The sequence below is a fragment of the Rhineura floridana genome, chromosome 13, assembly GCF_030035675.1.
Source record: "Rhineura floridana isolate rRhiFlo1 chromosome 13, rRhiFlo1.hap2, whole genome shotgun sequence".
In the NCBI taxonomy this organism is placed as follows: domain Eukaryota; kingdom Metazoa; phylum Chordata; class Lepidosauria; order Squamata; family Rhineuridae; genus Rhineura; species Rhineura floridana.
In genome coordinates, this window is record NC_084492.1 from 15,464,448 (window position 1) to 15,491,479 (window position 27,032).

At 43.8% G+C, this 27,032-nt stretch overlaps 1 protein-coding gene across 1 annotated transcript in view; it reads left to right on the forward strand.

Annotated features, from left to right (window-relative positions):
* The window catches only part of ADAMTS18 (ADAM metallopeptidase with thrombospondin type 1 motif 18), a 155,320-nt gene that overhangs the window by 125,499 nt on the left and 2,789 nt on the right, over positions 1-27,032 (forward strand). The window contains exons 17-21 of the mRNA XM_061594662.1: positions 3,473-3,599; positions 17,144-17,348; positions 19,656-19,847; positions 21,983-22,195; positions 24,658-24,805. Of these exons, the coding sequence (XP_061450646.1) occupies positions 3,473-3,599; positions 17,144-17,348; positions 19,656-19,847; positions 21,983-22,195; positions 24,658-24,805 (885 nt within the window). The remainder of the gene's footprint in view (positions 1-3,472; positions 3,600-17,143; positions 17,349-19,655; positions 19,848-21,982; positions 22,196-24,657; positions 24,806-27,032) is intronic.

Here is a 27,032-nt window from a genome sequence, read left to right on the forward strand (position 1 = left end):
GTAAAGTTATATCCCACCCTTCCTCCCAGGAGGAGCCCAGGGCGGTAAACACAAACACTAAAAGCACTTTAAAACATCTTAATAACAAAATGCTTATTTGTTTATTTATTTATTTATTGTACTTGTATACCGCCCCATAGCCGAAGCTCTCTGGGCGGTATACAGTAACTTTAAACATATTAAAACAAAACATCTTCAGAAACATTTAAACAAAACATCTTTAAAAACCTCTTCAAAAATAACTTCAAAAGCAATTCCAGCACACATGCAGACTGGAATAAGGTCTCTCTTAAAAGGCTTGTTGAAAGAGAAAGGTCTTCAGTAGGTGCCGAAAAGATAACAGAGATGGCTCCTGTCTAATATTTAAGGGAAGGGAATTCCAAAGTGTTGGTACCATGACACTAAAGGTCCACTTTCCATGTTGCACAAAGCAGACCTCCTGATAAGATGGTATCTGCAGGAGACCCTCACCTGCAAAGCACAGTGACCAACTGGGTATATAAGGGGTAAGACTACCTTTCAGGTATCCTGGTCCCAAGCTGTATAGGGCTTTGTACTCCAAAACCAAAACCTTAAACCTGGCCCAGAAGCTAATGGGCATCTTTTAAATTCTTTTTAAGGAAGGCATCTTTAGAATGGTTTAACTTTGTTTTTTTCAATTAATTTTTATTCAGATTTTCAAAACCAGAACAATACAAAAAAAAACACAGATCAATACAATAAAAAAAACAAAAAAAAGAATAAAAACTATTGACTTCCGATTTGTCGTAGTTCAGCTATAAGTCTATAATATATAACAAGCCTGTCTCTTAATAGATTATAAAATCACCTTCCTCCAGCGGTTATCTTAGTTGGTATCAAATCTCATTAACATCATATCATTTTATTCTTCCACAAAAAGTCAAAGAGAAGTTTCCAATCCTTAAGATATATGTCCATCAATTTTTTTCTAGATAAACATGTCAATTAATTCAACTGATCAAGTCTATTAAGTCCAGTAATTTCAAATCGCTCTTCTTCCATTATCTGTGTTGGTTCCATCTTCCATCTTTATGCACCCAATAATCTTGCTGTCATAGTCATATAATAAGAGTCTGATAGGAATTTCCTTTATCACAGATATTTCCTTGCCATCAATTCCGAACGTATCACTGAAATATTGTTGCAAAGCCGCATCTCTGTTCCTCTTTTTTACAGAATACACTAGCACATCTCTTGAAGGTTTTTCCATTGACACAAAACAGGAATTAATTCTGTTAACTTTCTCCATTTCAAGTTCCATCAAATCCTTCCAGTCCAGGAATTTTTTCAAACCGATAATATCTTTATCTCCAATCTCTTCATCAATTCCTTCAGGGACAGCGCTTAGTTCCAAACCATAATATTTGTCTCCAGGATCGATCACAGCCAGGAAATCCAAATCTTTTTCCAAGTCCATATTTAATCCAATCTCCATAGTTTGAACCTTGCCTTTAATTTTTCTTTCATCCTTTTTTGGTTTTCCAGGTCTATCTTTATTCTCCTTTCTCATAGAATCCTGAATTTCTTTCAGCTCCTGTCTCATTTCGTCAAATTCAATTCTCAACGCTTGTCTATTATTTCTCAGTTCTTGTTTTATTGACTTAATCCCATTCATTATTTTCTGAAACATGTCTAAAGATAAAGTCCCTTCTTGTACATCCATGATCTTCTTAATTGTCATTCTTAAAACCAAAGGAACAAAACTCCTTCAATTTTCAATGTCCCAAGCAAAGAGCAGTTTATTTCTTTATCCAGTTACAAAGGAGTTAATCTTTCAAACCAACTGACGTCACACTCTAGACAGTACGGATTTCCTTATCTCTTATATGCCCAGAAGTGCAAAAACAGCTTTAGTTCACAGCATCCAAATAACTAGTTGCAGAAGGAATGAGCAGATTCGTCAAAAAAAAAAGACCGGAAAAAATAGTCCCAGACATATATTACACAGAAGTCTTATAAATCAAAAAATTACCTAATCAGAAACCCCTCATCCGTTGTAATCTTTATAATGCTGATTTATATGCCAGCTTTTTGCAAAGATAGGCTATTTTTATTTTCTTCCCCCTTAGTTCCGTGAGTAAAAGAGAAGGCTTTGACTCACCCAGGTTTTCTTAATTGCTGGTTCCTTGACAAATCTCTTTAACTGTATAGATAACAAAATAATGAGCATAGACAGGAGGATGCTTGCCTGTTAATCCGTTTTTCTTTGAAGAAAAAAAAAACGGCTCACTTATTCAGCTGAGCTAGTTAGAAATCCTAGCTCCATCCGAGCTGTTGGAAGATCTTCTTTCACAGACAATTCTAATGAATTCCAGTCTCCAACAAACACAACAAAGCTGTTTGGTAAATCTCACGTTCCTTCCTTATCCGGAAGAAATTATCCCCAGTCAAAAAAGCCCTTTTGACTGGATTTAAAACTGAAAAAGTTTCATCCAAGATGGGAGCCCGTCTCAGAGGCAGCACAGGCCGAGGGATCCTCCTGGGAAGTCAGAATGGTTTAACTATGGAAAGGCAGCATACAAAGGGTTGTAGCCATGTAGGTGAGCCATGTCCAATAATTTCAGCAAGTCTACTCTGAGTGGAACTAACACTGGATATGACCCCAATAAATGATGATGACAGCACAAATATTTTTTAAAAAGTTAACACAAAGGGTTGTAGCCAATTTTAGTTCTACTCAGAGTACAGCCATTGAAGTTAATAGACATGATTACCTTAGGTCAGCCTTTCCCAACTAGTGTGCCTCCAGATGTTGTTGGACCACAACTTCCATCAGCCTCAGTCAACATTGCCAATGGCTGAGGCTGATGGGAGTTGTGGTCCAACAACATCTGGAGGCACACCGGTTGGGAAAGGCTGCCGTAGGTTCATTAATTTTAATGGTTCTACTCTGAGTAAAACTTGGTTGGCTACAACTGAAAGTTGGCTACTACTTTTTTTTTTTAAAGTTTGTGCCACACAGGAACTCCCAAGGCAGCCCACACCTCAAGAGATAATGTCCTTCTTTGGGCTTTTACAAAGCACAGATGGCTGATGAATGGACAATAAGGAGTTTTATTTTTAAAGTGAAAGGAGGAACACACACACTTCCCTCAGCCACCTTGTCACTTTTTGGAGTTAAGCTGCAGACTCCTTCCTCGGCAGAATTTCTTCAGAATTTCTCTCTCTTTTCAGAATTTCTCTCCCTTTTATATAGCATGTAGGAACAGCTCTTGGAAAGTTTGGACTAAAACCAAGAGCGGATTCACTGCTCCGCTGACATCAGAGCCATCATCTTCCACTGCTTGTTGGGAACAGAAACTGTCTGCCTGATGAACCTTGACAAATTGCTTGATTAGCTACGACACTATGGTCAATTCCTTTTTTCATATCTGTGATCCTTTTTCTCCCCCCCACCCACACACCTTCTTTGAATAGCTGCTCATTTTATTTCTCCTGGATTTCCCCACAGGGCACTTGATAGCGAAAGCTGTATGTTTACAAGATCACCGTATCCGCGTCAATGCCTCTTTCTGTGGCCCAAGAACAAAGCCCTTAACAGAGACAAAGATATGCAACGCAAATCCTTGCCCAGCCTAGTAAGTGTTACGGATTTACAATTCCTTTCTGTTTCCGTTATGAGTCTTTGTGTTTGAGTCTACATTCACAGGTCTATGGAACAACCCTTTTAAAGTTCCTGGACCAATCATTCTCATACACTCTGCAACAAAACTTTGAAGAGTTTCATATGTACAGACTAGTGCAGCAGGATCAAAGCAGGCACCGCCCAGCTCAAGCAGACCCCAGCCTCCATTCTGCTTCTATCCCCAATCTGGATAAAGCCTGTTAGTGCAAACAGAGGGAGACAACAGGCTTGTTCACATGTTACACTGAACACTGGTAGAAGCTGTCTCTGCACATGTGCGAGTGTTTGTCTGAAAGAGTGTATGCTTGTTGATTTGTACAGCTCAAATATTGCATGCACAGGTACACAGGCTCATTGATGTAACATGTGAACACCCCTAATGCCTCCATGGATTTGCTTATAGGATACTTAAAGGGCTGTTTGGGAGTCAACTAGAGTTGGAAAAAAGCCCGCCCCCCCCTCAGGGGAAGCTGTTCGATTAATTTAGCAGAGTTGACACACACAGCTGGGAAGGTTGTTGTATATTTAATGCTGGATGAGTAACCTTCCCTGTGACTCCAATCACACAGAGACTTTTGCTATGGAAAATAAAAAAGCTTAGTGTATTATAGGAAGATAGGTAGAAAAGATCCTTGTTCTAGCTAACTGAGCTGGAGGTGAGGATGGGTGAGAATGTTGATTTGGTTTACATTTCAAGCCGAATTTATGAAATTCATCCTTTCTAAAACAATATGAGAACTGAAACACAGCCATCCTTTGAAATTAGCACTTATTTGAATTTTGTAATGCAGTTCACCAACCAACCAATGTTTACAAAAATATATATGTTAGGACAAAGTATGCATTTTGTTGTTATGTGCCTTCAAGCCGATTACAACTAATGGCAACCCTATGAATCAGTGACCTCCAAGAGCATCTGTCATGAACCACCCTGTTCAGATCTTGTAAGTAGGTGAAAGTGTGCATAAAAACATGCCAAAATGTATATAACTCTCTACAAAAATGTGCTTATCAGGGGAAATTCACACTAAAATGCCAAAGAATTTTCATGAGGATTTGTTTTAAAAAAATGACAAATTGTTGCAGAAATTTTGAGAACTGAATGTAAGGGCTCATCCAGATGACTGCAAAATGTGTGACATGCCCGCTATGCGTGCTCATTATTTTTCGGTCGCCCAAATGACATCTCGCAATGTTACGCATTTTCGCGGGTTAAATCTGCTCCTTGCAATACCAGCAAAAATGCGATTTGCTGTTTAAAATTGGGCATCATCTGCTGTGCCTTCAGGAGGTAGGATGCAATACCACGGACTTTACAGCTGATGGGTGGTTCTTGGGTGTTTCCCCTTGCCCCTTCTCATTCCAGCCAATCACGTATCTGCACTTTTGCACATGTGTGAGAATAAACCCGGGAAAATTGAACCAGTCATTGCAATGGTGGGGTGTTGGGGGGGTGTCTGCAACTACTGCACAGATGCATTTTATTTATTGCCAGCCTGCAAACTGGGCGGCCGCTCTGGGTGAGATCTGCAATGCACAGCAAGCGAGAAAGGGGCTGCTGGTCGGTTTCATGCCTGCCTCCGGAAAGCTTTGTCAATTTCATTCTACTGGCTGGGGTTTTTGTTTCAAATCTTTTTGCCGCGGGAAGGAAAGGGAGAAGGAGGGGTGTGTGACACGTTTCTTGCTTTTTTGGAGAAATAAGTGCAATTGCCAGCGTGTGTATCTCCTTAGAGACTGGAGAACCTTGGAGAATGAAATTGACAAAGCTTTCCCGAGGCAGGCATGAAACCGACCAGCAGCCCCTTTCTTGTTTGTATTTGTGATATTACGCTTAAACGAATGTATGCTTTTCTGCCTTTATGGATATTTAAGGAGATACACATGCTGGCAATTGCACTTAATTCTCCAAAAAAGCAAGAAACGTGTCACACACCCCTCCTTCTCCCTTTCCTTCCCGAGGTGCAATGTGAGTATAAGGAGAAATTTGCACTAAAATGCTGACAGATTTCCATGAGGATTTTTTAAAACAAAAACAAAAAACCTGCAAATCGTTGTGGAAATGTGAACTATACTGGAATCAGAATTAGGATTGGAAAAAGAAGAAACTGAAATGGACAGATTCATCCATCCCTAGTCAAGGATAATGGAAGTTGTAGTCCAACAACATCTCAGGACCCAAGGCTGAAGAACAAGGGTGAAGGGCAAGTTTATTCTCTGTTTTCCAATATTAGGCATGTAAGAATTGCCTTGATGTAGCCGACTAAGTTCCACCAGTTCAGCATCCTGTTCCCAACAGCAGCCAGCCAGATGGCTTTGGAAGCTCATATTTGTGCATGAATGTGATAGCCATCTCCTTTCTTCTTTTTGTCCTCAGCATCCGGCATTCAGAGATATGGTTTCTGTTAGTAGAGGTTATATCTTGCCCTCATCGTAGCCATGGCTTCTTACTGAAACAGATATCAGAAAGAAAGAGAACCACAGGGGTTAGTTTTATTTACTGGTTTTGGTCCAAACTTGTTCATGGAAGGGACCAAGATCCAGCAGAGGCTTCTCCTGGGAGAAGGAGGAGGAAACTTTTTTCCTTTTTTGCTAATTTCCTTCTTCTGCAGTCCCCAGAGCTACCTTTGAATGCCTCTCCCCAACCTTTTTGAGCAGCTTCTTTGGCCATAGGGAGCTGCTAGAGAAAGTGATTTCTAAATAGGATTATCTGTGCTCTGGACAAGACTGGTGCCTTATCAAGGGGAGCAGCAATTATTCAGTCGGTACGAAAAGAAAGGTTTTGAATTTCCAGGAGCTAAGGCTTACTAAAATGCACAGAGGAGTCTTGACATTAGGTTTGCCAAAAAAGAGGAAATGTATTACTAAAAAAGAGAACACCAATTTAGTTAAAAAATAATAATATGCTAATTAGGAATCTAATAAGGCAGCAATTTCTCTTCTATTCTGACCTGTATTTGTCAGAATCAGCGGTGTTTCCATTCTGCTGCAGTTGGGTTTTCACCAAATACTACATTATACATCTCTCTGCCAGATGATGATGATGATGATGATGATGATTCCCGTTCTCCCAATAGGAGCCCAGGGCAGCACTAAAAACATTCTAAAACATCTTAAAAACAAGCTTTAAAATATGTGAAAACAAAACCTCTTTAAAAACATATTAAAACAAAACCTCTTTAAAAACCTCTTTCTAAAAAAGCTTTAAAAACATCTTAAACAATTCCAACTAGGGATGGAAATATCTATCAGTTTTGGTCCTCTCAGCTTCTCATTTTTCCAATGTTAAATTCAGGTCTCTACATTTCTACAGTGATGTGCAATTTTTTTTTTTAAAAAAAATCCTCATGAAAATACTCCACCATTTTTGTGCGAATTTCTCTAAATTTCTCATAATTTCATGCCTTTTTGCATGTTATTTTCACTCATGTATTCATTTTTATGCACACTTTCCCCTAATATATGCATTTTTGTAAATGTTGTTTAGTTGGCGAACTGCATCCCAAAATTCTAATAAATGGATAGCGATCAAAGGATAGCTGAGTTTTGGTTCCCATATTGTTTTGGAAACTGCAAATTTATTTATTTATTTATTTATATGTTTCATTTATAAACCGCCCATAGTGAGTAGCTCTCTGGGCGGTGTACAAAAAAGTTAAAATACAAAATATCACAATAAAATCAGCCTACAAACAATGAACACAAGCAGCAACAAAAGAAAGTAGAAAATTTAAAATTATAACATTAAACGCTTAAAATGCCTGGGAGCATAGCCAGGTCTTAACCTGGCGCCGGAAAGATAGAAGCGTAGGCGCCAGGCGTACTTCTTCGGGGAGGCTGTTCCACAGTTTGGGAGCCACTACAGAAAAGGCCCTAGATCTAGTAACTGTCCTCCGGGCTTCCCAATAGGTTGGTACCCGGAGGAGGGCCTTAGATGCTGAGCGAAGTGACCGGGTAGGTTCATAGCGGGAGAGGCGTTCCACAAGATATTGCGGTCCCACACTGTGTAAGACTTTATAGGTCAAAACCAGCACCTTGAATCTGGCTCGGAAACAGATGGGTAGCCAGTGCAAACAGCTCAGAACAGGTGTTATATGCGCTGACCGGCTGGTCCTCATCAGCAGTCTGGCTGCTGCGTTTTGCACTAGCTGGAGCTTCCGAACTGTCTTCAAGGGCAGCCCTATGTAGAGCGCATTACAGTAATCCAGCCTAGAAGTTACCAGAGCATGAACAACTGAGGCGAGGTCATCCCTGTCCAGATAGGGGTGTAGCTGGGCTACCAGCCGAAGGTGATAGAACGCGTTCCTTGCCACCGAGGCCCCTTGCACCTCAAGAGACAAGGAAGGATCGAAAAGAACCCCCAGACTACGAACCTGTTCCTTCAAGGGGAGTGTAACCCCATCTAGAACAGGGTAAACATCCACCATCTGGGCAGGGAAGGCATTCACCAACAGTGTCTCAGTCTTGTCTGGATTGAGTCTCAGTTTATTAGCTCTCATCCAGCCCATTATCGCGGTCAGGCAATGGTTCAGCACATCCACAGACTCACCTGCAGAAGATGAAAAGGAGAAATAGAGCTGCGTGTCATCAGCGTACTGGTGGCAACACACTCCAAAACTCCTGATGACGGCACCCAGAGGCTGCATGTAGATGTTGAAAAGCATGGGGGACAAAACCGACCCCTGAGGGACTCCACAATGGAGAGTCCAAGGTGTCGAGCAATGTTCCCCAAGTACTACCTTCTGGCGACGATCCGCCAAGTAGGAGTGGAACCACTGCCAAGCAGTGCCTCCAACTCCCAACTCCGCGAGTCTCCCCAGAAGGATATCATGGTCGATGGTATCAAACGCCGCTGAGAGATTAAGGAGAATCAACAGAGTCACACTCCCTCTGTCCCTCTCCCGACAGAGGTCATCGTACAGGGCGACCAAGGCTGTTTCAAGGCTGTTTCAGTGCCAAAACCAGGCCTAAAACCGGATTGAAACGGATCCAGATAATTGGTCTCATCCAAGAGCACCTGGAGCTGACTGGCAACCACCCGCTCCAGAACCAGATAATTTGATAAATTCTGCTTGAAATGTGAACTGAATTGAAATTCTCACCCATCCCTAATTCCAACACAGATGCAGCCAGGGATAAGGTGTTTACTTAAAAGCCTTGTTGAAAGAGGAAGGTCTTCAGTAGGTACCAAAAAGATAACAGAGATGGTGCCTGTCTAATATTTAAGGGGAGGGAGTTCCAATGGGTAGGAGTTACAACACTAAAGGTCCATTTCCTATGTTGTGCAGAGCGGACTTCCTGATAACATGGTATCTGCAGGAGGCCCTCACCTGCAGAGTGCAGTGACTGACTGGGTATATAAGGGATAAGATGATCTTTCAGGTATCCTGGTCCCAGAAATGTCTGCAGCTGTCCTACCAGCTGAAGCTGGCAAAAGGCTTTCCTAGCCACTGAGGTCACCTGGGCCTCTAGCAATAAAGATGGATCCAGGAGCACCCCCAGAGTATGAACCTCCTCTTTCAGAGGGAGTATGGCCCCACCTAAAGCAGGCAACTGACCAATTATCCACACTCAAGAACCACCAACCCACAATGCCTCCATCTTCCTAAGATTCAGACTCAGTTTATTGGCCCTCATCTTGCCCACCACCGAGTCCAGACACCTGTCCAGGTCTTGCGCAGCCTCTCCCAATTCAGATGGTACAGTGAAATAGAGCTGGGTATCATCACCATGCTGCTATTTAGTGTAAGTTATGTCAGTTACGTAACTATTTACATAGCTTACATTCAAATATCAAAACAAAGCAAAAATGAAATTAATTATGTATTCAAATAATGATGTGAATGAATACCAATCATATTCACTTGACTGATTTCCATTGTTGACCACAGACAAACATTTAAACTGCAGCACATTTTGGTCAGAATTTGCTGACATCCCTAATGCTAATTCTGTGTCTAGTTGCAAATTTAGAAATATATTTATTTATTTATTTATTTCATTTTTAAACCGCCCATAGCGAATAGCTCTCTGGGCGGTGAACAAAACAAGATTAAAATACAATATTACAATAAAATTACAATAAAATCAGCAACAAGAAACGAAAAAAAAAATTAAATGAAACACATTGAACATTAAAATGCCTGGGAGTATAGCCAGGTCTTAACCTGGCGCCTAAAAGAAAGTACCGAAGGCGCCAGGCGTATCTCCACAGGTAGGCTGTTCCACAGTTCGGGGGCTACTACAGAAAAGGCCCTAGATCTAATAACAATCCTCCGGGCATCCTGATGAGTTGGTACCCGGAGGAGGGCCTTGGATATTGAACGAAGTGAACGGGTAGGTTCATAGCGGGAGAGGCGTTCCACAAGGTATTGTGGTCCCACACCGTGTAAGGCTTTATAGGTCAAAACCAGCACCTTGAATCTGGCTCGGAAACAAATAGGCAGCCAGTGCAGGCGGGCCAGGACAGGTGTTATATGCGCAGACCAGCGGGTCCTCGTTAACAACCTGGCTGCCACATTTTGCACTAGCTGAAGTTTCCGAACGGTCTTCAAGGGCAGCCCTACGTAGAGCGCATTACAGTAGTCCAGTCTAGAGGTTACCAGAGCGTGAACAACTGAGGCGAGATCGTCACTGTCCAGATAGGGGCGTAGTTGGGCTACTAAGCGAAGATGGTAAAACGCATTCAGTGCCACCGAGGCCACTTGAGCCTCAAGCGACAAGGAAGGGTCAAAAAGGACCCCCAAGCTACGAACCTGTTCCTTCAAGGGGAGTGTAACCCCATCTAGAACAGGATGAACATCCACCATCTGGGCAGGTAAAGAGCTCACCAACAGTGTCTCAGTCTTGTCTGGATTAAGTTTCAGTTTATTAGCTCTCATCCAGTCCATTATCGCGGTTAGGCAACGGTTCAGCACATCAACAGCCTCACCTGAAGAAGGTGAAAAGGAGAAGGAGAGTTGCGTGTCATCAGCGTACTGATGGCAACGCACTCCAAAACTCCTGATGACCGCACCCAGAGGCTGCATGTAGATGTTAAAGAGCATGGGGGACAAGACCGACCCCTGAGGGACTCCACAATGGAGAGTCCAGGGTGTCGAGCAATGTTCCCCAAGCACTACCTTCTGGCGACGATCCGCTAAGTAGGAGCAGAGCCACTGCCAAGCAGTGCCCCCAACTCCCAACTCCGCGAGCCTCCCCAGAAGGATACCATGGTCGATGGTATCAAACGCTGCTGAGAGATCAAGGAGAATCAACAGGGTCACACTCCCCTTGTCCCTCTCCCGACAAAGGTCATCATACAGGGCGACCAAGGCTGTTTCAGTGCCAAACCCAGGCCTAAAACCGGATTGAAACGGATCCAGATAATCGGTTTCATCCAAGAGCGCCTGGAGCTGGCCGGCGACCACCCGCTCCAGGACCTTGCCCAAAAAAGGGACATTCGCCACCGGTCTATAGTTGTTCAAAATATCTGGGTCCAAAGAAGGTTTCTTTAGAAGAGGTCTCACTACTGCCTCCTTGAGACTACCAGGGACTACTCCCTCTCTCAAGGAGGCGTTTATCACCTCTTTGGCCCAGCCGGTGGTTACAGCCCTGCTGGCCTTCACCAGCCAAGATGGGCAAGGATCAAGGGCAGACGTGGTCGCCCGCACCATTCCAAGCACCTTGTCCACTTCCTCAAGCTGCACCAACTGAAACTCATCCAACAATGAAGGACAAGACCGCGCTCTGGACACTTCAATGGAGTCATCTGTAATAACATCAGAGTCTAAGTCCCGACGGATGCAAGCAATCTTATCCTGGAAGTGCTCCGCAAATTCGTTGCAGCGAGCTTCCGATGTTTCCTTAGTATCAGGAGGGCCAGAATGTAAAAGCCCTCGTACCACCCTAAAAAGCTCTGCTGGGCGGCAAAGAGATGATCTAATGGTGGCAGCAAAATATGACTTTTTTGCCGCCCTAACCGCTTTTACATACAACTTAGTGGAAGCACTCACCAAAGAATGACTACATCCGTCAGGAGTTCGCCTCCACCTGCACTCTAGCCTCCTTCTCTCTTGCTTCATCACTCTCAGCTCCGGGGTATACCACGGTGCTGTTTGAGTTCTGCACCGAAGGGGGCGCGCGGGAGCGATCATGTCAATGGCCCGGGTCATCTCCGCATTCCACAGATCGACCATGGCCTCGACAGGAGCGCCAGTGCTATCAGCCGGAAAAACTCCCAGAGCGCTCTGGAAAGCAACAGGATCCATAAGCCTCCGGGAGCGGACCAACTTAATAGGTCCCCCACCTCTGCAGAGGGAAAGGGTTGCCGTGAGTCTAAAGCTCAGCAAGCGGTGATCTGTCCATGACAATGGAGTAATAGAGGGGAAGCCTGATGAGGTCATCTGTGTGCCTGCTTAGTCTGCTGTCCAGGAGCTAACTGTTGATGGGCATCAGCCCCTGCTCATCCCTCAGAGAGTTCTTCATCTTTAAACTGGATTTGGAGTGGACAGTCCTTCAAACAGAGAACACTTCAAATAGAAGACTGTCCTCTGACAGCCCTCCAAATAGAGGACTTCTGTAAAGTAGGATACATAGCCACCCTGCTTTATAGTTGCATCTTAAACTGATGATCATCCTTTGCTTATTGGTTCAGATGACTCTGGGTGTTGTAGAGCAGTCTGAGGAAACTTTGAATCCCAAAGGGTTAGACAATGAAGGAGAAGCTTAAAGAGGTGCTTCAGTGAGATGAGAGGGCTTTGATGGCTTCTTTCCAAAAGAACCTATTTTCAGGATGGAGAACACTACTGAACATTAAGGCCACTTGAGGAGAATGAGGTATAATGACAGATTCTAGGGCCCAATGACACATGCACTCCAAGATGGAGATTATGGTTGAAAGAGGATTTGAAAGATTTGTGCCAATTTATTAATTATTTTATTACATTTATATCTCACCCTCCCTCCAAGGAGCTCAAAGTCGTGTGCATGGTTCTCCCATCTCCATTTTATCCTCACAACAACCCTGGGAGATCGATTAAGCCAAGCCATTGACTAGCCCAAGGACACCCAGTGAGGCTTATGGCTGAGTGGGGATTTGAACCCTGGTTTCCCAAGTCATTGTCTAACACTCTAACCATTACACCACAACCACTCCAGTGTTCAATACAGACAGGCCCACAAAAGTTCAAAATTCTTGTTTCAGATTCAAATCATAATAAAAAAATACAATACATAAGAAATAAAAGACGCAATAAAAATCAGTTCAAAATCACACAGCATCCACACATTACAAATGCCACAACAGGCAGAAAAATCATTAAGGGGTCCATCAAGATCCTCAGCAATTGTTCAGGTGTTCTGTGGGGGAAAAAAGGAGGACAACTGATCTAGACTTTGTAACATGCTTTACATACCCTATGATGTTTCACCAATAGGGTAGAATTTTATACAGAAATGTGTGTGTGTTCACCTATATCTACATCAAGTGTGAGGAACCTTTGCCCTGCCGATGTTGCTGAACTACAGTTCCCATCATCCATGGCCATTAGCCCTACTTGCAGGGGCTGATGGGAGCTGCAGGTCAGCCACATCGAGAGGATCAAAGTTCCTCACCCCTGCTCTATATCAATCTATGTGTGCAATCTATGCACACAAACAGAAATAGGCAAATGTATGCACACACAAATGCAGCACATAAATTCCAAAAGGAAATTATAGCAAAACCACAAGAAGGTAGAGATAAAGTTTAATTGGGGTAACATATTGTGTGTCAGCTACAGCAATTTCATTGCCTAGCCCTGAGCCACGACATTGTCTGAAACCTAATTTGAAGTAACCTCCCTCGCCAAACAATCTATTTTGCATGCAATTAATCTGCTGCCAAGTGTTATTTCTGTACCCAGGGGCTCTGCTTCTTGCAGACAGAAAAGCCTTCTATTATGTTTCCTTCAGCTTTCTCTGGGTTGTTTGTATTTGTCTTTTAATTGTGGCTGGCAACTTCTAGAACATAGCATTTATTTTAATTGGCGGGAAAAGCCACACAAGTAGCTATCATCATTGCATGCTGATGGGAAATTCTGAGTGCACTTTGAAGCTGGGTGTGTGGATCCTAAATGTTCAGTTTGAAGATACTCATACTGGAACCTTCTCCAGATGAAACCCTCTCCTGATCACACAGGACTCCCTGATCACTGAGGTCTTCTGATGGGGCACATTTGGTGGTTCCACATGCCCCTGAAGTTCAGCTGGCCTTTATCAGGGGTGAGAGATGGAAGGATCTGTCAGTTCTGATTCTCTCACTTCCTCATTTTTCTAATCTTAAATTCAGTTTCTGCAGCAATTTCAGATCATTTAAAAAAAATAAATCTTCATGAAAAGTTTTCCGCATTTTTGTGCAAATTTCTCCTAGCGCACACATTTTTGTGTGCAGTTTTTTGCAAGCAATTTCTCCTATTATAATGCATTTTTGTATGTTATTTTCACAAGTATATTCATTCTAATCCACACTTTCTCCTAATATATGCATTTTTGTAAACATTTTTTGGTTGGAGAGAACTGCACTGCAAAATTCAGGTAGGTGCAGATTTCAAAGGGTGGCTGTGTGACTGACTCACCTCCTTTCACTCTGATTGGCTCCAATCAGCAGGAAAGGACAAGAAAGCATGTTAGAAGACTATTCTCAGTGGCTAATACACTTCCCTTTCATGCTGATCGGATCGTAGGATGCTAGAAACATAGGGACCCTGCTGGGTCCCTGCTCCCCAAAAAGCAAGGGGTCCTCCAAGACCCCAGACAACTACTCCGATGTTGTTGGGCCATTAGATATTGAAACAGAATTATGTCATTTGAGAAGAAATGGCTGTTATCCAAAGGGATACATGAATATCCCTCTTCAAGAAATTTCACTAGACCTATTAAAACTTTTTTAAAAAAATTGTCAGATGTTTCATCCAAAGGGGGCGATGCCAAAATTGTCTTTGAATTTCTCTTTAGGCAAAATCTGATAGTAGCCTAGGAATGTGTGGCGAGGCGTCTGAGACATTTCTAGAGGAGGAATTATGTTAGCTTTTGCAGCAAAAACTACAGAGAGCATTGTAGCACCTTGAAAGCAAACCCATTTATTATGGCATAAGCTTTCAGGGACTCCAGCCCACTTCACAATGCATGAAATTTTGTCCTGAGTTGCAGATGTGTCTCTCTCTGTGTGTGTAATGCAAACACACACACACACACACACATGGATGAATGGGGGATTGTAAAAAGGCACCTGATTTAGGGGCTAGCCTGGGTGACTTCCACTCCCCACCTCAGGCAACAGCAGTATTGCCGAGCCAGCCCACAAATCAAGTGACTCTGAGCATTAACAAAATGCTCTTACCTGGAGGGAGGGAAAGGCTTCCCTGCTGCCAACCAATAGAACAGACTGCTCCATGAGAGGGGGGAGAAGAGGAGGTGAGAGCCCCTCCTTCAGGCTGAGGACCAACCCTGCCTACAACCCAGCAACCACCCTCGCCACCTACCATCTCCCTTTATTCGTGCCTGCCTCCTCTGCAGGCCTCAGAAGCTTGTTGTCACACTGTAGTTTGCAGCGCCACCTATCTGTGGCCACATGACCTGCAGTGTGATGCTTACATTTTTATGATATAGTATGATTAGGGGCTATTGCCTCTGCGTGCTTTGTGCACCAACCCCACCACCTAACCCCACGAATGGCAACCCCACATACTTCAACCTCTTTCCAACCTCCCCAGTGCTGCCAGGGCATGCTACCACCTCACTCACCAGGCACCAACTCATCTAGCTTAACAGCCACTCATGCTGACTGGCTGGCCAGCCAGTCACCCACCTGTCCGCTTCCCTTGCCATATGCCTCACTTGATTACTCCATGCCTCACCCACCCAGCACCATCACTGCAGTTTGCAGTGCCACTTGTCTGTGGCCAAGCAAACTGCAATGTGATGACTTTTTACATTTTATGTATGTAGGAAGATTAAGCGGTATAAAATGTTTGATAAATAAATGTAGGCAGTACATAACTTATTGTGAAAAATTAGCAATGTGTATAGGCAAAGTATATCTACCCTGTATTCTGTTTTATAGTTCAGATATCTACTATTTCCTTTCTGAAGCCTTTGGAAATCCTTGAGAATATATTTGGCCACTGGTGGTTAGCTGATTAATTCACTGTCTTTTTATATATAGATTTTTGTAATCCTCTGCCAGTGGGTAGCTTCTAAATCTTCCATACACTAATTACAAGGCTGCTGTATTTAGCAAGATATTCCTTTATTTGAAAGATGAGTAGTTTGGTGAGAGCCTTTGTGGTGTAGTGGTTGGTGTGTTGGATTTAGACCTAGGGAGGCTCAGGTTCTTGACGCTCACTGAATAACATGGGACAGGGAATAGCCTGGTCACAGTGACTCATGCACTGGTAACCTCAAGATTGGATCACTGTAATGTGCGCTATGTAAGGCTGATTCAGAAGCTGAAGCTTGGGCAGAATGCAATAGCTAGGCTGCTGAGTGGAGCTGCCTACCATGAACATGTAGCACAATTTCTGGGGGAAAAATCTGCACTGGCTATCAAATCACATTTAAGGTTTTGCTGTATGGCCTGGGGAGAGTCCCAAGAGCCAGATAGAGAGGACTGGAGGGCCACATTTGGCCTTCAGTGCTGAGGTTCTCCACTCCTGTCCTTGGAAAACACAGGACAGTCAATGGCAGTTTCAGATTGGTTTAAACTAGTTAGTGTAGGTGTAATCTATGAATCAAGAATTATACCACTGGGATAGAATCCAAAGCAAAAGAGGGACAGCAAGTGTGTGAATGTGTGTGTGTCAAATACAGCACCAATATAATCTGATATATATCGGCCCCAAGCTGCATCTCAACTGTATATATGTGTATTGGGATATATCTCAACTGTAATCAGAAATGCTGAATGGCCAACATGTTTTTGATAATTCTCCCACAGGAGGGAAAGTATGACTGGTCAGAATGCTCCAACTGGGAATCACTAAATATATGTATTTCCTTCTGCCTCTCCTGCCATTATAGATTTTCTCACAATCTTGTCTATCAACAACCTTTTTGGCTGTAGCATCCCAAAAATATACTCCAAACAATGTATGCACAAAGGACAGCTGCTACTTCCTTGATGGAACATTTCAGTAGGCTTGTTCATACAGTACAATGAAGAGAGACACAAGCGGTCTTCTGTGCATGTACAAGTTGTTTGTGTGGAAGAGTGTATACTTGCTGATTTGAATACAAATGTACTTGAGAATAACTCCACTATCATGTACACAGGAACATACACTGTGCAGTTGCCTGCCTGTGAAAAACTGTATGAGTGTACAGTTCAACTATTTGTATACAGAGATTGTACCCTCATTGAATGTAGCATGTGAGCACCTCTAGTAGCTATAACCAAAGGTGATATAGAGACTTCGCCTCAGTGTTGATTTCGTTGTCTGTTTCTTGGATATCCATAAAGAACAGAGACATTCTTTCTTAAAGCTGGTCAACAGGGGAATGGAGTGTTTGCAGCCAGTCTTGTGGTGGAGGGCAACAAAGTCGTCAGATCCAGTGTGTCCAGAAAAAGGCTTTACAGAAGGAGGAAATTGTGGCCCATGCTCTCTGCCCAGTAACCACTCCAGCCCAAATACAGGCATGTAATCACCAAGACTGTCCACCGGAATGGACTCCTGGCCCATGGTCTCAGGTAATGAAGAGAAAGCTGGCATGACCTCACACTGAATTTACTATAGGTGAGAACCTAAGAAGAGCCCTGCTGGATCAGACCAAAGATCCATCTTCGCTAGCAGCCTATATACAATAGTGGCCAGACAGATGCTTCCAGGAAGCTCACCAGAAGCGCATGTATGCAATAGCCCTCCCTGCTGCTATCCCATAGTAACTGGTATTCATTCACCCCAAGGCTGAGAAGAGTCATTAGTCCAGGAGTGGGAAACCTTTTCTGGCTGCCACGCCAGATCTTTATTTCCCTGCCTCTGCTGGGCCAAATTTGACAGGTGGGTGGGGCAGCACCTCTGTCAATCACCTGACATCACTATGTTGTCAGATGCTGCTGCACTTTGAAGCCCTGATTATCAGGGCTTCAAAGCACAGCTGTGGGCTGCCGGGAAAGTTCTTTTGCAAACAGCCCCATGCTGGTTTTTAAACCTCTGAAAGCCAGAGGTTCAAAGAGGAGTGTGCAGCTGTTGCAAAAGGGCTTTAAAGCAGCCTTGTGCTGCTCTGTGAACATCTGGTGGGCTTTTGTACTCAATCACCAAATCTTCCAAGATGGCATCAAAAACGAAGCTTCTGAAAACTGATCTTAATTTTCAGGCAAACGTGGAAGAATGTCTAAAGGGCTATACAAAATTGCTCCTTCGTGTGCTCCCTGAACACATGGAATGTATATGTGTGTGTGGGGCCATACCTGTTCCCATGTTGTGGATGAGGCCCTTGCACGTGCCAGCAGTGAGTGGGTCCAGAGACCAACGGGGGAGAAGCAATAGTTGGCGTAGAGTGAAGGGGAATGTAAAGAAAGGTGTTATTACCTCACCAGTACACATACATTCATCCCCCCCCAAAGCACCCATTCAATGTATGATGATTATCAGCAATACCTAGAATGACTGATGTCTTCTTACTTTTGATAGTGTATCATTCTAAGCAGCTTAATATCACGGTACGGTTAAAAAAATCCCTGCACTTAGAAGCATGGTTGGTAGCACAGAGCCTTGGGCAAATTCCAAAACACAGAGAGAGAGAGAGAGAAAGAGAGAGAGAGTCTCGGAAAGATATGGGATGTCTGACAGCCCTCAAGCTGAAGCGAAACACACACTTCTTGTTTTGTAATGTTGCCAAGGGAGACTTGTCAGAAATTTACATTTCAGTTAATGCAAATGCAAAGTGCTGGTGTAAAATCTTTCAGTCTAACCTAAGGAGAACACTGTAGCTGTTGAGATGAAGCATGAAAAAAAGATTTCCTTTGTTCAATGAGACCTTGTGGAAAATGGAAGCATTTCCTTATTTATTACCGAACATATTATGAGACTGGGTGGTTGATGATGATGATGACAGGCATATTCACCAAGAGTCACAGAAGTATAAAGCTGGGAAGGATCACGGAGGTCGCTTAGTGCAGGATCCACATTGCAATTGCATGTTTCCCTGGCAGATGGCTATCCAGCCTCTGTTTAAGTACTTCCACTGAAGGAGACCCAAACAGCTCTTATCATTATCTTCTCTCCTAATGTACAGCCCAAATTTGCTGCCCTGCCATTTCATTGGTTCCAGTTCTGCCTAAATAGAGTAATCTAGAATAGCCCTTTATTGTTTCACCCATCCATTGAGAAATTGTTAGCAGCAGCTGTTTCCTTTACTCCCCTTTTCTACTTTGGATTTGGGTCGGGTTTAGGTTTCCTAAGGATGGGAGCAGGGTTGAGATTGTCCTTGGGCACAGTGGCATTCAAAGGTGAGCCCTCTAAGGGTAAAGGGAGTCCTTGGGGGCTTACCTTAGTGGTACTGTTGATTCTAAGTTGCAGCCACCCCCCCCCAAAAAAAAACAATGGGGGAAATTCAAACATTGATGAACTTCTGAGATATTGGTGGTTGGGATGGGGGGGTAATGACAGCCAAAACATGGCTGGTAAGAAAGTTCAGTGTTGTTTCTTAAAAAGAAGGTTCAGGGCAGGTGTCAGTGGTGAACTGTGCCAAGGCTGGGGCCCTGGCAGCTGCCCAAGCATGCTGGTGCTGACGTGGGCCCCAAAGGTGACAAATATATGACCTGAGTATGGTCTGAAGGCACATGATGCAGCCAACATGCTGAAGCTAAGCAAGTGTGGGTTGGGTCAGCACCTGCATGGAACCACATGAATGCTGCCTTAAATTCTGCAGTGGAGGAAGGGTGGGATATACAACCCAGGATGCAGCTGAGATCTACTTAGTTTATTGCCCTAGTTTGACATAGCGGTGCCAGTTTAATGTCTCTAACATCAGATTTTCTCCAACTCCCATAAAGTGTTCCAAAACTTGTGGAAGAGGCCTTGCAAAGCGTGATGTTTTCTGCAAAAGTGTAGGACCCTCCACCTTGAAAATCCTGCCGGAGATTATGTGCAATGGTAAAACAAAGCCTGAAATGCAACAGACTTGTGTATTGGAACGGTGCCCAAAAAATGATCGGCTTCAGTGGGTGATTTCGGCTTGGAGTGAGGTACAACAACAGGCATGCTCTACACAGGGCTCAGAGCGTATTAGGGTGATTCCTGCGAATCAAACTATGTTATATTCAAGGGAGTGTCATGATTTGCTGGTGATACAATATCTGTTGTTAATAATCTCTCCATTAATAATGTCTTCTGTGTGGTCAGGAACAGGAATGTCTCCTTGCTTGGAGCTGTGTGGGGGCAGCTGACACAGGACCACCTACTGTGGGGCATGCGGGACTATCACAGGGATGCAGAACCTTTTTTTCAGCCCAAGGGTCACATTCCCAGGGGCTGAATGCCTGTAGTGGGGAAAGAGGCAAAAAGTGAAGGGTCAGAGGCAAACGTGGGCAGACCAATAAATGTGACTGTTTCAGCAATGCAAAAGTTGGAGGCTTAGTGTTGTGCACCACCCCAATGTTCGAGCGATGAGAGATCTCCAGGGGTCCCTGTGCTTACCCAGGGTTTGGTTTCCTTGGAAAGAAAGTTAGCGGAGTCTGTGGCGTCTTTATGAAATATGGTTTATTTATTTATACACATTGCAACCTGAGCTTAAGATGGAGGGGTTCAAAGCATTAGCACTCCAGTAGATCTTGCTTTCCCATCAGGCTTACAGGAGGCATCCTAAAGGCATGGTGCAGGGAGCCAGCTTCTCTGCCTGTCTCCATTTCCCAGGCTTTCCTCAGACTCAACTAAAAACACAAGCCTCTCTTTGGTGGCAGGAGGGAGGGGGGCTTTCCTGAAGAGCTTCAATAGCTATAAGATCTCTCTGGCCAGTTAATGGGCATTTGGCAGACCCATTAGCCCACCTGGCCATCTCATCTGAGACTCATCTGATCAGCAGAGCAGGTTTCTCACCTCCAGGTGCAGGATTCCAAATCAGAGGCTAGAAGGAGACTCAAAGAGATCATCTATTTCAACCCCCAAACCCATAACAATAATGTCTCCATTAATTATGTCTCCTGTGTGGTCAGACTTCATGGAACAGAAAAGTCTCCTTGCTTGGAGCTGGGTGGGGGCAGCTCATACAGGCACCACCCACTGTAGGGCATGTGGGACTATCATAGGAATGTGGAACCTTTTTTTCAGAGGCAAACATGGGCAGACCAGTGGATGTGACCCTTACAGCAATGCAAAAGTCGGAGATTTCTACACACACACACCTCTTTACATCCTTCATCTAGGCAAGCACAGTTCATCCCAATTCAAGGATACACTCCGGTCAGGCAAAAGCTGGCGGGTGCAGAGTTGGGCTGGCAGTGCACTTGGCCTAGGGGAAAGCCCAGAAGGTCACATAGAAGGAAACCTATGGGGGCGCATTCAGCCCCTGGGCTTCAGGTTCTGTACTTCTGACCATTAGGAAAACACAGATAAATCCTTTCCTGATTCTTCTGGATTGCATCACTGAGCATCACCTCATATCTTAATGAGTAAAGGCAAAATGAGAGGTGATGGCAGCAGATCTGTGTGTTTAACGTGGAACTGTCACAAACATGGAGAAAGCAAAGGCTAGGAGGGGAATTCAGTAAACAGCAGAGAAGTTTCCATGTTCAATCCCGGGTGTTTCCGGTTAAAAGGATCTGCCTGAGACCTTGGAGAGCAACTGCCAGTCAGAGTAGGCAATACTGGTCTACAGATGGGCATAATCTGACCTGGTATAGAAGTCAGATTCTTGTGCCCCTAACTGCTTAACTCAGGGGTCGCCAACCTTTTTACGCCTGGGCAACACCACTTTAGGTCCCTTCTCTCCCCTCCCCACTCCCAGGTCAATCATCCCCCCCCCAAAAAAAACCCTCACTTTCCCAAGGTATCTGGTAAAAGCTGGCTTCAGTAGAATTAATCTGAGCCTTGAAAAGCACATAGAGCTGAAAGAGGAAGTGGGAAAGAGCATCACTTTTCCAACTTCCTCCTTCAGTGACGTGTACTTTTCAAGGGAGAGAAAGGTAGCCACCCTCATCACCTCATGACTAAGGGAGCATTGAGTGGGAGAAGACTTCACGGGCATTAGGGGACAACCTCAAGGATGTCGTGTCATTGTGCCAACAGCCACTATGTTGACAAACCCTGTTTTAATACTCCAAATGGAGGTTGGTTACCCAGCACTTTTTAAATAAATTTCACCGGTATACTTTGCTGTCCACAGTGTTCTGCCACCTGTGGCCCAGGCATGAAGCGGCGAGAAATGCAGTGCAGTGAGAAAAATATCAGTGGAAAACTGATCATTTTCCCACAGCGTCGTTGCCGAAACCTTAAGAAGCCAGACATCGAACTGGAAGAAGGCTGCAGCAGAGGAGCATGTTCTCTGCACCATTTGTACAACAGGGTGTCAGGATGGCATTCTTCACCTTGGCAGCAGGTAAGAGAAAGGAGCTCATACAGAGATCTAAAACAGCCATCTTCCTCGTATGTCATAGGGCTTGTTCAGGGCCAATGATCCTCTTTGTTATAGTTTTAAGGATGGGGAACCTTTTTCCGCCGAGGGCCACATTTCCTTCTGGGCAACCTTTCCGAGGGCCAAACGCCGAAGGTGCGTGGGCCAGGCCAATTAATATTTGTTGTTATTTACTGCTGATATATACTGTTTATATGCCAACATGGTTTCTAAGTGGTTTACAATATAAAATCAATTACTTAAAGATTAAAATGCCCAATTAAAATTTAGTCAGAACATTAGAACATTTCAGAGTTCCAGTCAGGCAAAGGCACTCAAGGAAAACAGGCCTTGTGACTGGTGTGTCTCAGGAGGGTTTGAGGCCTGTGGGCCAGATGGAGAGGAGTGGAGGGCTGCATTTGGCCCCCAGACCTGTTCCTCTTCTTTGTTTTCCTGTGAATTGACAGTATCACCGTGATACGCATATCACTTTGGGAATAGCAAGAGAAGCAATAATGTCAGCAGCATCAGTTGTGTATAAGTGATTCATTTGTCTGGAAACTGATAAGTTACTTATATAACAATGTTCTTGCTGTTGCAGCTATGCTGCATTCCATGGTCCTTTCCATACCATTCTTCAGAGGTTGCACTGTGGTTGAACCATTACACATTTTTATGCACAATCTCCTGAATCTACAGAGATTGTCTGGAATTCCTTATACAGTGTGATTGATTACTGGATCAGTCTGTATTTGTTTCCACAGCCTATCAAACAAGCTTCTGTATTTTGGAACTTGCTTACTTTGCGAGTCACACATCCCTAAGACAAGCATACATGAAAATTCGGAACTTTAAGCATCATAATTAGACGAAAGTAATCCCATTTGTCTTGGGGACATGATGTTCACAGATAGATTCACATACAACATCAATGCTCCCGGGGAGTTCCTTGAAAATAAAATCGGGGTGTTTCGACCACAGTGTAGTAGAGCTACCTTGGATTCATCTTTTCATCATAACAATAAGTACGCCTAAGAGGAAATCCTTTACATGCACGACAATACACCTAAACATTCCAAAAGACTGCTACTTATGGGCAGCATTGCACTCTGTTGATCTGTTGAAAGGCAAGCCAATTTCATCTTGTTGTCCCTGGTGGCTTCTTATGATGTGATCAATACTTCCTCTGCTAAATCTTAATATGTGTTGTAGTTGTTTTACTGTTCTGTACACCCCTTAGAGATCTTTTTATATATTAAGTGGTATAGAAATAGTTTAAATAAATAAATAAATAAATAAATGTGTTCTTGTAATGCATGTTTCAATGCCCCCATAGAATAGCAGCCAAGTTCCTAAAATGTCTTAGCCATCCTGAAGGATTCTGCAAAGCCAAGTGGCAGGATATAAATTCCACAAATCAGGGATAGCCAGTGTGGTGCTCTCCAAATGTTTTTGGAGTACAGCTCCGGTTAGACCTGATCATTGGCCATGCTGGCTGGGGGATGATGGGAGTTGTCCAGCAATATCTGAGTTTGTTGGCTCACCCTGCGATGAATGAACGAATGAATGAACATTTCTCATTGCTCATCTCTCAGTACTTAAAAACGTGCTCAACATAATTACATAATGTGGGTAGACAATTTTCTGGATTTGGCTGTGAATGATAGTAAATGAGAACATCTGAATGAAATAGACTGTTGTTCAGTGGTGCAACACACAGAATGTCTTAAATCCCAGCATCTCAAGCGTTTTCAGGTATCTGGGCTAAGGAAGACCTGAGTTCCTGAAGTAGGGATTTTTGAGTAATTTTATGTGAACTGACTTAATCCATACCTCCTAGATGAATGTGTAGATTGACTATAATTATCTTATGTGTGATACAGTTCTCATCAAAAATCTATTATTTTGTAACTTTTGTATATTGTTTCTGTTTATCATTTTGTTCCCCAATCTGAGATTGAAATTATTCAATTAAAAGTGGGCTAGAAATGCTATAAATAAATAAGTAAGTAAATGCATTAAAATGCATATTTTAGGATAAAATACATGGAGAAATGCCTGCACCAAGATAAAATCCATATTTAAATATGGATTTTGTGATTAAAATACACATTAAAATATGAATTTCAAGCACATAAAAAAAAGATTACTGCTGAAATGGGGCGGAATGGATTTATAAATGAAGACGTGTGAAATCGATATGGACTGGCGATAGACCAATCTGTCCATGCCTATTCTGCAAAGCTCCTGCAAATTACAGTAGGCAATATAGGGCTAAATGAACCAGTGATCTGATGTAGTATAAATCCTCCCTTGGTGGCTTTGTAGGTCTATACTGAGAGCTTCATATGGGAGCAGAGTCAATGGAAAAGAGTGCAATGAAAGGAGATTCGAAGGCCCCCATTTGTTACAGCAATATCACCTCTCATTCTCCCCCTCCCTTACAGTGCACGGTGACATGTGGTGGAGGAGTGCAAACACGGACAGTCCAGTGTCTTCGTCAGGGTCAGTTGGCTGTGGGCTGCCTGCCTCATCAGAAGCCTGCAGTGTCAAGAGCCTGCAATACTAACTTCTGCCTTGCTCCTGAGAAGAAAGGTAAAGAACGACCCACTTTTTAAAGTAAATGTGTAGCAGAACAGATCTCCTAAGATTTTGCCTTTCTCAGAGGTGGTACGTAAAAAGCCAGCGATAACTGGTGGAATGGTTAGGCAGGGCAATTTTACCTAAGTGGTGGGCAGGCAAAGGGAAAACATGAGTGAAGCCATATCTTGGGGTTGCTGAGATTGGAAGCCGGCAGCACTAGTCTGTCTAGGGCTGGGGTGGCAACCTGTAGACTGTAGGCTGCCTGAGGTCCTTACCATGGTGCCGTGTGGCTTGATGGTTGCTTCTGGGTTGTCCCCTGCCACTGAATTTACTGCCAAATTTTCCCCACCAGGCCATGGTCTTTGGAGTAAAAAAAGAAAAGAAAAAGAAAGAGGATTACCCATCCCCTGTTCTAAGGGGTGTTTTACACACTTGATAAGTGGCAGCTGAACAGCAGAACTAATGTCACCAAACTGTACGGCATTTGGGATGACATGGGGTGATAGAAAAGTTCTATCTATGATGTTCCATTCCATGCAAGTTGCATGGGAAGCTGCCTTATTCCTGGGCAAACTATTTGTCCACCCATTTGACTAGCAGCAGCCAATGGAGGTTGGTTCATTAGGGTAATTGGCGCACTGTCCCCCAACCTTGGTCGGCCATCAGCCAACTCCTACCTGTCTGCCTTCTTATTTACATCATGTTCAGGGGCTGGGGGCACTGGCTGTCAGCTTGCTCCTCCTTAGTCCTCCTGTGTTGCCATTAAGTCAGAAGGAGGATGGGGACAAAACTAGAACTAGTTGAGTCTGTCATTGGTTCTATTGTTGGCCTTTCTGACATCAGCCCCACCAATCCCAGTGATCACAAGCCACCACTGGCAGCAGCTTTCCAAGGACTCAGGTAGAGGTCTTTCCCATCAGCTGCTACCTGATTTATTAAAATGAAGATGCGAAGGATTGACCCTAGGATCTTCTGCATGCCAAAGCATGTGAGGTACCACCACGGTTGGAGGCACTATGCTTCCAAACAGCAGTTGCTAGAAACCACAGAAACGGAGAGTGCTCTTGTGCTTCAGGTCCTGCTTGTGAGCTTCCTGTAGGCGTCAGGTGGGCCACTCTGAGAACAGGATGCTGGACTAGATGGGCTGTGGGCCTGATCCACAGGGCTTTTCTTACGTTCTTATGAGTTACAGTCCCCTCCCCAAGTCATAAAGTGAGTAGATTCCGTGTGTGAAGCAGAGCTAAGCCATCAGAATCAATTGAGTCTTGGCTGATCAGAAGGGATGAATGACTGGATCCTAGCTTGAAATCACAGCTTCCTTATTTATTTGAAATCTTTTTATAACAATAGCAACTTAAGAAATTATTTCTAAATAGCGTTCCACATTTAATCGAAAGTACTATCTCTTGTGTGTGTGTGTGTTTAAATGTTCCACTTGCGTTTCCAGGAATGGATTATTCCAAGGAGTTCTTGGGTCTGGTTTCGCCACCTTTCTTTTTGCCCAATTAAACAATAATAATAATATCCACTTTCTGCCCTGATACAGTAATTTTTCCATTTCTCTTCCTCTAACTAGATTTCTTATTCAGCGTTTGTTACTCATTTCACTCCAGCCTCTTCCCCTCCCCCTTCCTCTAGAAGGCTGCCTGACTTTATTATAGCTAGGTCTTCAGGCTCTGGAGATCAATTATTTCTTCACTGTGCTCTAAGTCTCTGTCTCCACCAGTGAACACAGCCAGCTGTGCTGGAGCTGTATTGAAGCCAATCACTCTCAATTACCCACCACATAGTTCCAGCCTGGTGAGTCACTGGGGAGAGATCATGAGAAAGAAATGAGCTTTTAAGGGAGAGTTAACATGCTTCCCTAGACAAGCTGGGCCTGATCCTCTGCTCATTTTTTCCTCATTTCTGTCACTCAGCTGCGTACTGTAACTCATAGTCCAGCGATGGCTGGTGCTCTTTGGGACTGGTTGGGTGGATGACAGAGAGCCCATCAGTGGGTGGAGCCAGAGCCAATGACAAGCAGAGCCAACTAATTCTAATTTTGTCCCCATCCTCTTCCCTACTTAATGGCAACACAGAGACTAAAGAAGGAAGAAACTGGTAGCTAGTGCTCTCCCCCTGGGTGGGATGTAAGTGAGAAGGCAGATAGGCAGGAGCTGGCTGACAGAAGACCAAGGATGGTGGGACAGTGCCCTATTTTGCCACTGTCATAGTCTCTAAGTTAATTAGACGGGAA